General features: G+C 39.6%; 1 protein-coding gene across 2 annotated transcripts in view; it reads right to left on the reverse strand.

Annotated features, from left to right (window-relative positions):
* Positions 1–5567: 5567 nt before the first annotated feature.
* Positions 5568–14981, reverse strand: part of pbx1a (pre-B-cell leukemia homeobox 1a) — a 44038-nt gene continuing 34624 nt past the window's right edge. The window contains exons 3-9 of one of the 2 annotated variants that reach the window (XM_010729989.3): positions 14089–14333; positions 12484–12674; positions 12055–12190; positions 11101–11260; positions 9931–10043; positions 8612–8701; positions 5568–5694 (exon numbers count right to left, since the gene is read on the reverse strand). In XM_010729989.3, coding sequence (XP_010728291.1) covers positions 5602–5694; positions 8612–8701; positions 9931–10043; positions 11101–11260; positions 12055–12190; positions 12484–12674; positions 14089–14333 — 1028 coding nt within the window. In that variant the 3' untranslated portion in view covers positions 5568–5601. The remainder of the gene's footprint in view (positions 5695–8611; positions 8702–9930; positions 10044–11100; positions 11261–12054; positions 12191–12483; positions 12675–14088; positions 14334–14981) is intronic. The other variant, XM_010729990.3, reaches the window with a different exon arrangement.

Genomic DNA, 14981 nt, shown 5'->3' on the forward strand with positions numbered 1-14981 from the left:
CACCCCTGCCGCGGATGCTGCTATACATCTTGACCGATTATGTGCAGCTTTCACACAAAAAAAGTGGAGAAAAAACAGTCCCCCCCCCAGTCCACCCCCCCCCCCCCCCCCCCCCCCCCGCTAGTTTTTTTTCCCTCCATTTTTTTAATTGAAAGGCGAATGTGATTGGTCAAGATGTGTGAGAACAGGCATGGCATGAGGGATAGTGTCAGGGGGAGGAGACAGTGAGGCACAGAAGGGAAAAAAAACAAAACACACGATACACGGGGGAGACGAGACAGTGAGGCACCGAAGTGAAGAAAAAAAAAACAAACGTCTCCCTAAATGAGGAGCCGGCTCCCGTCGTTCACTTTAAAGAGCCGGCTCTTAGAACCGGATCGTTCTTGACCGACACATCACTATTCCACAGTCGGTTTCTGTAGGTGCCAGAGGGGTCAACAGGCGGGGTTAGGTAGTTAACACATGCTGGGTAGTGGTAAAAGAAGTACTCAGATCTTGGACTGGTGTTACTGCTGCATTGCAATCTCCTCACAACCCTCACATTCCTAGTGTGAAGGAGAAACCACACCTGCCTAGGGGCAGTATTTAGTTTGTTTGTTCTGGACTACTGTAGAAACATGGTGTTTCAACATGGCGGCCTTTGTGGAAGAGGACCCGCTCCCACTGTAGAAATAAAAGAATAATGTTTAAGTCACAAAATACAAAAATATTTTTTTTTTCAGGTGATTATACATGTATGAAAATATAGTTATGAATATTATATTTAATATCTGCTTTATTCTTAAAATAGAGGCCGTCAGTCTTACACGCTGGACCTACAAGGTGGAAGTACTCATTATGGAGAATGTCCCCTTTCAGAATAATGTATATTATCCTACTGCATTGTAATTATTGATGCATTAATGTGTACATCACTTTAATGCTGAAGCTGGTCAATGTGAGGGTAATTTTAACTACTTTTTTACGACTACTTTATGTACTTTGTTGTTAGGTAGCTTGTGAATTTCCCTCGGCGATCACTGAAATCACTTTTATATTACATATTTCTTTATTTATTGATTATATTTTGTATTATTAATCTGAATTTACAAAGTACTCAGTGACTGAAATTATCAAATAAAAGTAGTGGAGTAAAATATATGGCATTTGCTTCAAAGTAAAATACAAGTATCTTAAAATTATACAGTAGGCCTACAGTATTTGAGTAAATGTACTTAGTTACTTTACACCACTGGCTACGATATAGAGAAGAGTACCAGACAACAAAGAAATAGTCCTGCCTTCAAAATTTAAAAGGAAAATGGACAAAAGCATCAACATTGAAAGTTACAGAGTTGTATTGTTTCATATATTATCTGTGTATTATTACTGAGGCATTGATGTATGAGCAGCATTTTAATATCATAGCCGCTCAAGGTGGAGCTAATTTGAAAGACCATACATACAACTGTTAAATAGTTATATTTTATAACAGTACCTAATCTTTTAGAGGCTCCTGATGTTTTAGATGCACAATCTTGTGGAATAAATTTAGCTGAGTAAAAAGTACTAAGTAAGTGTAGTGTAGTGGAAAGTACCACAAAGTACCTCAAACAAATGTATCATTCAACTATGGCTGTTTTTCAAAAACAGAAACAGAAACCAAACTGTGAGAATGAGAATTATCTGAACATGCACACACAGAGAAGGAGAGAAAAATAGTCGGAGATCATAATGGAAAAGTCCAGCAGAAGAGTGTCATCACCCTGGGGACGTAATGGATGTTTGTAGAATTACACAACACAGAAAATCAGAATAGTTTCAATTTGGTGCCAAAATTTCCAGTAAACAATCCTTAAACTTACACCTCCCACTTTAATTTCTTTGTCATGTGGATATGAAAGCTTTGAAACAAATGTTTTAACATCTCGCCATCTTGTGGACAGAGACAGACACTTCTGGTTTGTGTGTCTACTGCTTTTGTTCTGGTCAGATCATTTTTGTTTGTCATCTGATTTTATATTCCCGTATTTGCGATTCATACATCCCCTTAAACTGATCTTATCTGCCAAAACAAGAGAAAAGAAAGACTTGACGGGCTGTAATTTAAGAGATCCAGATGCCACACCCAGCCTCCTGTGTACAATACAATCTGTGTGACAGTGTGTAAATAAGTGAATTCAGGACGGACCGCCCATGTGGTCAGTTAGTCCAGCAGCAGCAGCAGCAGGATCTGGGCTGCTGTGTCACTGCATATTAGAGCAGTGTGCTGGGCTCTGTTGAGAGAGGGGAGACAAGGTGTCTGGGCCACCCACCCTTTCTCATCCTCTGCAGCTGTAATTATAAACAGTGGTACAATGACAGCTGGGGAGGCAGATGTCAACAGCAACATTAGATTTCAATCAGCCCGCACAGTGTCAACACTCCTGAGGAATGAGGAGGTGTAAAAACCACGCAGCATGACAAAATCCCTTAAAAAATGTCAGAAAACAGTTATTATTCTCTGCACAACTCATTTCACAAGACTTTTTTTTTTCTTGTTTCCGATGATAATACAGGAGGCTGTTGATGTTGTGGTAATCATGAGCGTCCAGCACTGAGCAATGCTGCACAAGCCAGAAGATGAAGTCTTGTCTGATTGTTTTTGATGCCCTCTCTGTTGGTGAGGTGCAGGCCAGCTCCTTCGCTGCCCTCCAGGCGCTGTGGAGCAGTCTGGCTTTGGCATTTCACACTCGCTCAGCAGTCAAGGCCTGTGACTGTCCTCAGACTCTACAGCCAACTGCTCCCCTCATACCCTGTTGTTTGGCCAATTATGAATATTCTGCTATGAAAGTAATTCTGTCAGACATGCAACTGTCCAGCCAGATAGTGTCAGCAGTGTTGTTTGGAGTATTTGAAGGGAGAATACCACTGGGGCGTGTCTATTCTTCTCCCTTTAATATCAGATTTTCGTTAACATGACCTAAATACAACATATTGGATTTTTCCTTGTCTCACCAAATTTTGATAAAGATTGTATCTGAGATGGACCTCCTTTGTTGTCAAAGTATTTACAATGGTCGTGAACATGGTTTATTTTAGATAAATCACAAGAAGAGCACCAAATGTGTGTGTGTGAAAATAATAATAATAATAATAATCCCTAACAAATACAATGGTGAGGCTTGTTTGAGTGATTTTTGCTAAAAACTACAGCGACCAGCCGTGTGAGAAATATATTTTTTGTTCTTTTCATGTGATCTGTTCACCATAAATAGAGAATATAATCAGCCTTATCCTTTAATGAATAATAGTGAATAATATACAATGCTTTTTAAACATATTCATTAGAAAAAAGTTTAGATAAAAGGGGTTTGGATCGGTTTGTTCACTCCTAAAAGTATGAAAATATGAGAGCTTCGCCAAAAGCAGCGATATTTGTCCAGCTGTTAACATGAAAAACAACCAGTGACTTTCTTTTCTTTACTGTGACAGAAATTGGATTTCTGTATACTGAGCATTTCTTTCTGAGTGCATGTACACTAAATGTGTTGGATAGGAGCCATAATGGAAGGGAGGGACACGCAAAGCCTTAAAAGGGTTGACATCTACTGGCAGTCACTAACCTTGGTTGACTTTCAGTTATCACAACAGTGACTGCGACCAACGCCGTGCCACTGGTGTCTTCTCATGAAGCCGAGAAAAATGAGGAGTCTTTGTTCTCTGGTAAAGTCCATAATAAAAGATGCTGATGTATGATCTCGCTGTATTACATATCATTTTTAATGTGTTGAAAACCCTTTCCAACAAAGCAAGTCAAGCACAATGGTGCACATAAACACATGTTGAAAGTTCATGAGCTAATTCACGAGAGTAGGAAAGCAAACAAACCAAAAAAAAAAAAGTAATAGCCTAACATTAAGCATACCATTAAAAAAAATAACAAAATACAAAAAAACAAACAAACAAAAAAAAATAGGCCACACAACATAAAAAGTGCCTATAAACAAGGTTAGACTGCTCAGAAAACACATTATTTGACATAATGACTTGTCCCTTCTTTAGTGCTTAATGGGTAACATTTACAATGCTCATAAATGTTTGATACTGAAAAAAAATCAGTTTGATAGTACTGAGACAAGCATGAATTCAAAGGTCTACATTTGTTTTGGTGTCAATTCTAGGGTTACTAAAGCAGTACCAGAAGAATAAGATATTGACTTGAATGATTTATATGGAAATAAACGCCCAGGACAGGACACAATTCATCAGAATGTGGAACGCAACATTATCTTTACATCAAGGTGCCCTCGTTAGAGCTCAGCAGCAGTTCAGGTACATCCAGATGCTTCTTTCATGGCAATGATCAGTGGCTCCATGCTAAAGCATCTGTGGACCTGTGCTGTAGATTCAGGAGCAAGGATCCACTGTGTAAGCATGTAAAACTCTATTAACATAATGACTTCCCTGTTTAAGTGAATTGTGGTTCATGTATTGAAAAACAAACTCAGTTACAGATGTTCTTGACAAACTTTCGTTTCTGTCGGACATGATATTTCTTCTTTTAATCCTCTCATTGTTCCATCAATTGTAGCACCAGAGCTAAATGACAGAAGATGGTGGTTTGAATGAGTAGAAAAAGACATAATGCTGTTTATATTTGATGAAAGAATATATTAGAACTGACTTTATGATGGCACTTTTTTTTTTCTTGACAGTTTTGTTTTGATTACATCAGCATTTTGGCATTGTCAATAACTTTTGTTCTGTGGTGGTGGTGCTGGTGGAAAACAATACAAATATCATAAAGGATTCAAGTAAATTAAGCAAAAAAGAATTCTCCTTGTCCAGCATAGATCAACAGAAAAAAAGACTGTAATTCTGTGACTGTCACTCTATCAATATTTTAAATTCGTTGATATATCCTCCATCTTAATGAATGATGTCAAGCTTGTCCGATTTGATGACAAGTATTTATTTATTGTTTTACAGATAACATACTTCACAGGGTTACCTTAGAGGTAAAATCTCCTGACAGAACTCTGTTTTGACTTGTCGGAGACAGAGAGAGGGGGGAGGAAGATGAACATACTTTTATCAAGCACACATTGTAAACATCTGAGCAATATTTAAGTCTAAATGGCGTACCATAGAATAGGTGAGAGACAACAAAATGTAAGTAAGAAGATGTGCCTCTTGCTTGCAAAGACAAAAGTTTCATTTTTACAAAACATATAATGGTCACTGACATTTTTTCTACTTTTTTAGTGGCTGAGAGGTAGAATGACGTATTTTCAGTTAAAACCAATGATTTGATTTATTTACTTTATCATATCATTTCATCATTATGAGTGAAAACGTTATGAGTGAACAAGTAACCCCAGCCCTCTGAATATAATGTGAAATCTGTACAAACGTCTCCATTGACTGCGGTATTGTTTGAATTTTTATTGTGAAACTTTTTATTTGTATCCCAAATGTCCAACGTTATAAGCAGAGGAAATATCATTTCTTTTTTTTTTTTCTCGTTAGGATTTCACAGTACCTCTCCAAACTGTGGGACAGAGAATTCCTTTGTTTAATACTGTGAATAGCAAGGTCAGTCCATGTTTTTTTGTAGATGAGGCGTAGAGATGGATATGTTCAGTTGGAAGTATCCGAATGAACGCTCCCGGGTCCTTCTGTGGGCGATGTCACTGACGAAGGAGTCGGAGCATCTTGCCAGCCACCATTTGTCTGTGTAGATAAGACAGGAAATAGTTTAGCTTCATGGTCACACTATGATACAATATTGGCATAGACGTGTCTTTAAAGATAAAGTTCAATATTTTTCTTACTGGAGGCAAATCCCATGAAAAGAGCAGAACAAAGACTCAATGGATCCTGATAACTATCGCCTGATAAGGCCTGATATATCCCATTGATATCTGCACCATAGAGCTCCACTGTTGTTCCAAAAAAACATGAATGAATGAGGACTGTAGTTTATTTTGAATAAATCCCACATACATTATACTGTCCTGCTGCTGTAGTAATTCACAAGAGCACCAAATGTATATTAATCCACGAGCGAAAATAGCCCCCAACAGATGCACTATTTAAGTAATTTTACTATAAATTACATCCCATTTGAACAGATTTATTTACATCTTCAGGAGGAACAATTAGACGGAATAGAAAATATTGAGAGACGGACTAATTTTCTGTCTTTGTTGACAATAACATAAATATAGAATATCACCAACCTTATCCTTTAATTTAAATGAATGAAACAGGAGTATATTCTGCATATGTGTATTGCTTTTGATGAAATATTAAAAATGTAAAAAGCAGCTTCTCAGATAGGTAGTACGTTTATTTTGGTCTTTACAGTCATGAAAAAAAAACTACATAAATCATGTATTATATTATAGCTTTCATATTTCAAATGCAAATATGAAAGCTACCACGCTTCTTCAACAGCAGCAACTGCTACTTCACTTTGAGAAACTGACAAACACTGTTTTTAAGAGACTCTTCATTAAAAATATTATAGCGCCACTTCCCTCATTTTCCCCTTCAAGTGGCTGACATAATGTGAGATAAACAGGAGAGATGAAATACAGAACATGCAGACCTTTCATATATCTCAGAATATACCCCTGAGATGGTTGATAAAAGAATAAATTATCACAATAAAAAATAGCTCTTTAAAATGGAAGCGTGATAAAAGGTTGACTAAAGACCATTTAGGACATTAATTGCAATTTCCACGCTATTAGTGAGAGCTCGGAACGTGCTTTGGCAGCCTCTTATTTCCAAACCCTGTTATTTCGCGTAAAGACTGTCTGTCATCTTATTCAGAGGAAAGAGAGAAAAAAGAAAGAGGGAAAAAAAAACATTTCCAGCCTGTGAGAGAGGCAACACCCACTAGCAATTTGAGGGGTGTAATTGCTGTTCAAGGATAAAGAAGGAGAGGTGAACCACGAGAGTTCAGTCAGTAGATCTTAGAAACGAAAAAAAAAAATTCTGAGCTAAATAAATACAAGCACTAACACTTCATTCACAAGCTTCAAGTTGAAAGTGTATTTATTATAAAAGAACTAGAAGAGACTCATCATCATCACCACCAAAATGCACTGAAATTGTTTGTATTATTTTGTAAATTTTCCAATATGCAGTACGTATTTCTGCCAAAAATATTTCAAACTAAACTCTCACAAATCATTTCATCACGATACATTCTGTAAAATAATTCAAACTACAAAACTAATGATAAAACAATTTTTTTAAGGAATCACTGCATGATATTTTAAAATATGAACATAATATTTATGACACATTATTTATTTGTCTGTTTTCTGATTTATTTGTCCTGATTATGTGTCTCTGTGTCAGTATCTGTCTATCTATTCAGATCGATTATTATTTATTTATTATTATTTCTATAAATGCAGATTAGTAGGGAATTTATTAGCCCTAGTCTTTGCACTCTTGAATATATTAACCATTACGTCTGACTTTCTCTGCCATCTTTGAAGAACCCAGAAGGTCGTTTAACAAAACATACGGCTGTTCTCAAAGTAGTTTCAGAACCCTAAAAGAGTCTTTTAACCATCTGGATGAAAAAATACTAATAAAGATTTTTAACATACTTCGCAAGTTGCTCTCAACGAAGACACTGAGCAAGAAGATATTTGATTTCTGGCTGCCATCTTTGTTTGGATTAGGTGAAATCTGAATATTTTCACCAATATATTTTCAAATATAGTTTTGTTAAACTACATCACAGCACAAACTGTTGTAAAAAAAAAAAAATCTATATTAAATCTATACAACTTCCTACTACCACTTAGTTTACTTTTGTTTTTCGTAAAAAGAGTTTTGTCCATCTTACGCATCCAAACAGCGTAACAAACACTTTTTTCCAGCTGATGCTGTTTTATGTTGAAACTGGCTCCATGTTCTTATTTTAGCACGAGGAGTGTTACAGCCTTGGCTGTCAGTGTCGCTGTTCCTGTGGATGAATGATCTGACCAATGTGCTTGGACTGTTAGCCCAAAGCTCCACTCCTTCTGTCCCTGTGACTGTCGTATTGATTCTGTTCAGCCCTGCGTGGCCTGTCGCTATGGATCTACATGCTAACGCACTGCCTCCAGTGTTGACTGTCCCGCCCAGCCCAGCCCAGCCCAGCCCAGCCCAGCCCAGCCCAGCAGGAAGACCTGGAAAACTGGCCCAGCCTTTGACAAGCTAGTTAAAGAGTTATTTTAAGAATTAGCAAGTGGGAACTTTTTTTGTGAAGTCAGTCTTGAAAGGGGACGGGAGGTATGACTTGTCCTATGGTGCCAGCCTTGGGAGGGAGGATGACACCTGTGTCCTTGTTCCTGTCGTCTGCAGGTGTCTCACTAACGCTAATATCCTCCGACAGACTAGGAGCGTGTCCAGCTTCTCAGCCTGGTAGCTGCCTCATTGCCTGCCACCTAGGGCACGACTGGATCAGGGGGGCAACTGGCTGGACAACAGCCCAACCCTGGCAAACTCTGCTAAGTGGCATCCCAGCGTGCACATAGAATTACACAACAATAGACACATCCTGCAACTGGGGAATCGTTGCACAGTAAGACAGCAAAGAAAACGTTGAGAAGGACAGAAGGAGATTGTTTACAGGTCTTACGTTGATGCCCTGTGGACTGTACATCTGGCTGGCTGCGAGGCTGTCACTGTATCCTCCGGTCTGGCTGATAACATGGCGAAGGGTATCCACCTGGAACAGCGGGGACACACAGACAAAAGGCCTGGTCAGACAAAAGCTCTGGATAACAAAGACAGCCATGCACAAGGAAAGGTCAGTCTGATAGTAAAAGGGTACCATAAACAGGAAAAGGTTACAAACGGCGAATCACAATGATGTGGCTGCTATTACAAGTTTGATAACAGACATTGCAAAAGGACGAAAATACAAGAAAAACAACAAGAGGTGACTAATTGTGGATGTATCTGTAGGTGTTCTGAATAATCAGACACAAAAAAACAAAAACAAAACATCAGACTTTAAAAGCAACTCATTCCACTAAATGTAGCTGCACGCTACTGACAATGTTGTTTACTGTTTATGCAGACTTGTTTTTTTTTTCACACATGACACTAAAACAAATGCTCTGATGAATCTTCACATCGAAACATGTTCACCCAACATGGCCAATAAAAATATAGGTGCATTAATTTCTTCATAAAGGTTTTGTTGGAATACGTCCATTTCCATGTTCTTCAGCTGCCTCGTAGCTTTTGGCAGAACAGCTCGCCAGGTTATGCATGACAACACACCTGCCATATGGATTTCACGACAAATAGGACCAATTTATTCAGGAGGCCAATTTAGTCAAAGTTGTACTTTCTCTTTCATTTTTCACTTTCTTTTAATTGTACAGCCTTGAGAGTGAGGCCGTTCTGTTCATTCGTTTTAGAAAAAAAAAACCTTTTAAAAGAACATGAATATTACTAATTAGAGTCCGACTCTGAAGACCTCTTTAGGGTCGGGTCTTTTGCATATTCATGAATGACCTAAAGCGTTTGGAGAGCTGATCTGAATAGAAAAGGGTGGCGGTGGAGGGAGAAAGAAATTATGCCAAAAGCACTGAAACCAAATGAGAATATCACATCGGGTGGTGATTCCTTAATATATGGTGAGAGTTGTAACACTCAGAAACACTGTGCTGGTCATCACTGTCCACTGGGGCAAGGTCAGGGAGCTATAGTGCACCAGTGGCTATGTGAACTCTTGTCAGGAGGGCTGATGAGTGTTGCACCGTTTCCAAAACTGTCTGCAGTCGTCTGCTCAACTGTGGGTTGACAATGGCTTCTACGTCTAATGTAAAGCTGCAGGCAAAGGATAACCTCTGTTTAACTGTGTAGGTCAACTTATTGTGAGCCTCTGCACTTCCACACTGGACAGCGGTGTGTGATGTGGGATGCTAAACTTGAAGAGGCGCCTACCTGGGATTGTATGTTGGCCCCAACCTGCCCCCCTTGGTACGAGTCCCCATTGAGGGACTGCACACTCATGAACAAGTCTCCGGAGTTTGACATGTTAAAAGAGCCAGCAGAACCTGAGAATACACAGAGGCAGAGAAGAAGAAGAAGAAGAAGAAGAAGAAGAAGAAGAAGAAGAAGAAGAAGAAGAAGAAAAAGAAAAAGAAGAAAGAGAGCAAGGAGAGTAGGACAAAGATAGAGAGGAGAGAGAGAGAAAAGTAGCAGGGAAGAAGAGAGGAACAGAAAAAGGAGTTAAAATGATCATGCATAAGCAAAAGTGCATTAAGTGGGTTAGTTTGGGAGAGCAGCTGGCATTATGGAAAAGGTTTTTTTCTACGAACCTGCATGCTACAGATGCAGAGCATGCACAGTAAAACATCACAAAGCATAATTTAAAAGGAAAAATCAGCCAGCAAGAACATTGAGACAGATAATCATCATAAAACTGTTTAAGTCCAGTTTAAACAAGCCTTATGGATTATATTATAGTTAAACGTCAGTGCTGCTAGTGTTTCATTAAGGAAGTAATAATTGATCTGCAGGAAGACCCAAAGAATTGTCTTCGTCCTTTAATGGACCCAAGCTCCCCAGATGTAAAGAGACCATCGCGTAACTTGATTTCAACACCCGGTCCTAATCAAATACAGTTGCGAAGTCTCTATATGACAAAAGACTCCGCTTGCCCTCTGAGCAGCTTAATGGCATGCACAAGGTCAACCGGACAAGAGGCAGGAAAAATTAACGTCCGCGAGACCAAGAGGTCAATAACAGGGACAGAGAGAGAGAGAGAGAGAGAGAGAGAGAGAGAGAGAGAGAGAGAGAGAGAGAGAGAGAGAGAGAATGGGTGAGAGAGAGAGAATGGGTGAGAGAGACAGACGGCAGAGAAGAACGAGAGGGAAAAGAAGAGCGAAAAAGCCACTCTGTAATACTGGGTTAGTTAAGGAGAAGAGGGACCTCCTGTTAGTCTACATGAAACAGCACCAGAGACTAAATTCTTGAGTCGGGGCTCGGGTATGAGAATGTTATTGTGCTCTATCTTGTGCATCTATCTGTATCTGCTCTAGTCTAAGAAGAATACTCTCTCTTGTGTTAAAATAACCCAGAGGTTTGTAATCAACGTGTGACTGAGCTCACCTGCTGAATTGGGAGTTGATGGGGAGTTTGCCTGGCTGCCGTGAGCAGACACACTGGTCGCAGTGACCGCGGTCCTCGCTGCATACATGTTGGCCTCTTCTTGGAACTTGCCGATGTTTTTCTTGTATCGGATTCTCTTGTTCCCAAACCAGTTTGATACCTGTCAACATAACACCGACAAGATACAGGAGCTGAATTACTTCACTTTTAAGATTTATGCAAACAAAAAAATGAACATTAATTATAACTTATATAACCTTATTACACCTAATTTTGATTGTCATGGATCAGACCTGTGGGTAAATATAACTATAGTACTGTTTCCAAACGACCATATGGAAATAAATCTGCAATAATAAGTGCTGCTTTATTTTCATAATATTTCTTTATTGACAGTTATTAAGTAAGATGCTGGTTTATAGTCATTAGTTTTTTGTGACGATTACTGTAATATTCCCATTATGCTCTGCTTGTTTTTGTCTTGTGCACTCTGTAAAACATTTCTTGTACACCTCTTGTACAGACACCTTTTCATTTTGTGTGAAATCAAATGTGAGGATGAGAATATTATCACATATATACCGTAAACCCTAAACTGCTGCTGGGACAGAACCCAAACTAAACTCAATCGTACAAAAATAAGGATCTATTATGAACTGAAAAAGTAATGTTTGGTACTGTATCACAGGTATGGACATGTTGATATTTAGTGTCATTGTTAATAACTCTTTCTATAACACTCTAATGAGAGACATGCTGATGACAGACAGCATTGTTAACCCTAAAGGTCACTGTAATATAAAATATTGCATTTCTTGTAAAACTCAGCTAATAGTAAGTACATGTTGATTGAACCTCCAATCAAAGATCTAGTTGGTGCCACATATTTTGATTATGTTTGACCAAATGAAGAGCCACACAGTCTAAGTAGACAGCTTTGTTTATTCTGGTTACCTGTGACACTGTGATGCTGCATTTCTTGGCCAGCTCTTCTTTGGCCTCCTCGCTGGGATAGGGGTTACTGAGATGGGAGTAGAAGTACTCGTTTAGGATCTCTGTCGCCTGTTTGTTGAAGTTCCTCCTCTTTCGTCTGGGCAGAGAGCAGATAAGAGACAGACAGATTAGAAATTTATTTAAAAAAAAAAAACTTGTTAAATATACATTTATTCTTCACTTGCACCAACAGTGCTGAAACATTAAAATGCATTTAGAAAATAAATGAATCAAAACTTAAGGTGATAAATCAGTTGCACAATTGAATCTCTCTAACTGACGACAACAAAAATAAAAAAATACCTTTTTAAACTATATTTTGGAGCACAACGGGTTAAGACTAAAGGACAATGTTGTTAGATTTCATTGCCTACATGGACACACACTGACCTGGCGTCGAGGAAGCGTGAGCGCAGGATCATGACGGCCTCGCAGGTGCTCTGTTTCAGCTGCATCTGGATGGAGCTGAACTTGCGGTGGATGATGCCGACCATGCGCTCGATCTCTTTGGGCGAGATGGGTCGTGTTCGAGACTGCTCCCTCAGCAGGTTCATCACATGGGTGGTGAACTCATTGCACGCCTGGATGCACAGACAGACAGGATTCATAAAAAGAATAACTATCACGGAGGCTGGACAGCTGCAGACAGAACAAAAAGGAATGAAATTGGATTCTGGAGAGGCTGCGCCTGCACTGGTAGGCCTCGGCCTCGTAGAAAGCGGTGCTGACACTGTAACAGCAGCAGCGTTAGCGGTAATAAGAACAGTCAAAATTAAAGCAGTAGACACAGTGCGATGTTTCACGCCAAACAAATGCGGTGGTGGAGTCATACAGTGGAGGCAGCGAGACTCGCGGTGCTCTGAATATTAAAAAGACTTCTCTTCAATGGAAGAGAAAATGTGACAAGTGAGGAGAAATCTAGAATGACAGCAGGCTTTCAGTCCCGTTAACGTTCAAGAGGTTTAAACTGTCTCCCTCTCTTTTCACTCCATCTTTCAGTCTACCTCGTTCTCCCTCTGTCTGAATCAGTCACTGGATATGACTGCATTCAGAGTCAAGGTGTCTGTTGCTTGTCAACACCAGGGTTACGTCAGTCAAAGTGATGCACCGAGCAAGCCGTTCTGCTTGCACACACACGCCAGACACTACTCACTCATACGCGCGCAAGGTGTACGTAGCGCGGTGACACAAAAATGCTCAGGTGTGTATTGACTGTGACAGTTAGCGATGACTAGCCTTCCTCGGAGAAGATGACAAACCCAGAACGCTTTGACTTTCCGAGGGAATGACAAGATGTTACAGTCTTTGGAAAAGAGCTGGTGTGTGACTGATATAATGGCTGCTTGCCGGCTGAGGATAACATCTCTGAAAGCGTGGCTTGTCATGAGTTGGCCTGTGAGAGCTGATTTCAAGACAGTTATACTTAGTTAAATAAAAAAAGAAATCCATCATTTAAGCCAACTTATTCCTATTTAGGCTCGCAGATGGAGCTTTTTCCATCATGCATTGGACAAAGAGCAAGAAAACAGACTCGGATACATTTCCAAGCAGAAATGGTAGTAAAACGGTCGCCTGGTCACCTTAACAGGATGTTTGTTTGACATTGTTTTGATGTTAAGGTGACCAGGTGGACACAAAAAAACACAGGAACTTGAGGGAGAGCATGTACACTTCACATAAGAAAGGTAAAATCTAAATCCCTCTTTATTTTTCTCGCATTTATTAATTTAAATTTTTGTTTTCCGAGAAAAAAATAATCTCTTTCTATTTGCTTCTTGGTATATGAAGAGGTCAGAGATCAGGGTTAGATATTAAACAGTGTCCCCTGAAAGTTGTTTGAAAACATGAACCACTCAAAAGCTCATGATCGCAAAATGTAACATCCACTTGCAGAGTGGCATATGGGATGCACTTTTGTATTTACTGATGAAATACCGAGAATAATTATAGCTGAAAAATGAGAGCTGGTGCTACAACAATATTCCTCCTCCCCACCTGTTCATACTTCTCCAGCTCTGTGTGGTAAATTTGTCGGATCTGAGTCAGCTTGGCCCGGTAGTCGGAGTGTTCTGCTGAGTTGTCTGCACCGACGCCACCGGTGGCCGCCGCTGCAGCCGCTGCAGCTGCCGAGCCACCGCCTTTCTCCGGCCCGGCCACGCCCTCCGCCAGCAGCATGTTGTCCAGTCGCATGAGCTGAGGATCTGGAGGCTCTTCCTCCTGGGCGCCACGGATACTGAGCACTGTGGAGGACAGGAAAAGAAGATGATGTAAAAAACAATGATACATTACATTTTACTATGAATAAGAAAGATTCTTGCCTGCTTTGGCCTAACCAAGTGAACTCCATGAAATATGGCCGTCGTTTTAACAGTTCAAGTCTGAGCTATAAAAACCTGCAGCCTCACACTGGCTGGCAGCTCGGCAGGACCATAAAACTATAATTTTATCGATTCTGGCTATCATTTCATGCAAAAAAAAATTAACACAGCCTTCCACCAGAGTTCATCTTTCATTGCTCTCCTTATGCTCAGACTATGTTTAGTTTCTGGCTGATGGCTTTATTATCTTGTCAGATGCTATCTAAACAGAAAAACAAACTAATAACACGAGTTAGACACGGCATATTAATGCAAAGACACCTGGCTCAAATAAATCAGTCGGGGAGATTACAGAACTGGAGCAAAACCAAAATGAAGACACAGAAAATGTGATTACTTTAATGGAAAAAAAGTATCATAAAGGTAAAAGGTATAATAATCATTTGATTCGTGATCATAAAGGTTAATTATTTTCACACTCTGAGCAGTGATCAAACAACATTTTTTGTCATCACGCAAACAACCGCTAAAATACCATTCTAACATCACATCTGGAACATCAGTGCAGCA

This window comes from Larimichthys crocea, chromosome II (genome assembly GCF_000972845.2).
Source record: "Larimichthys crocea isolate SSNF chromosome II, L_crocea_2.0, whole genome shotgun sequence".
NCBI lineage: Eukaryota > Metazoa > Chordata > Actinopteri > Sciaenidae > Larimichthys > Larimichthys crocea.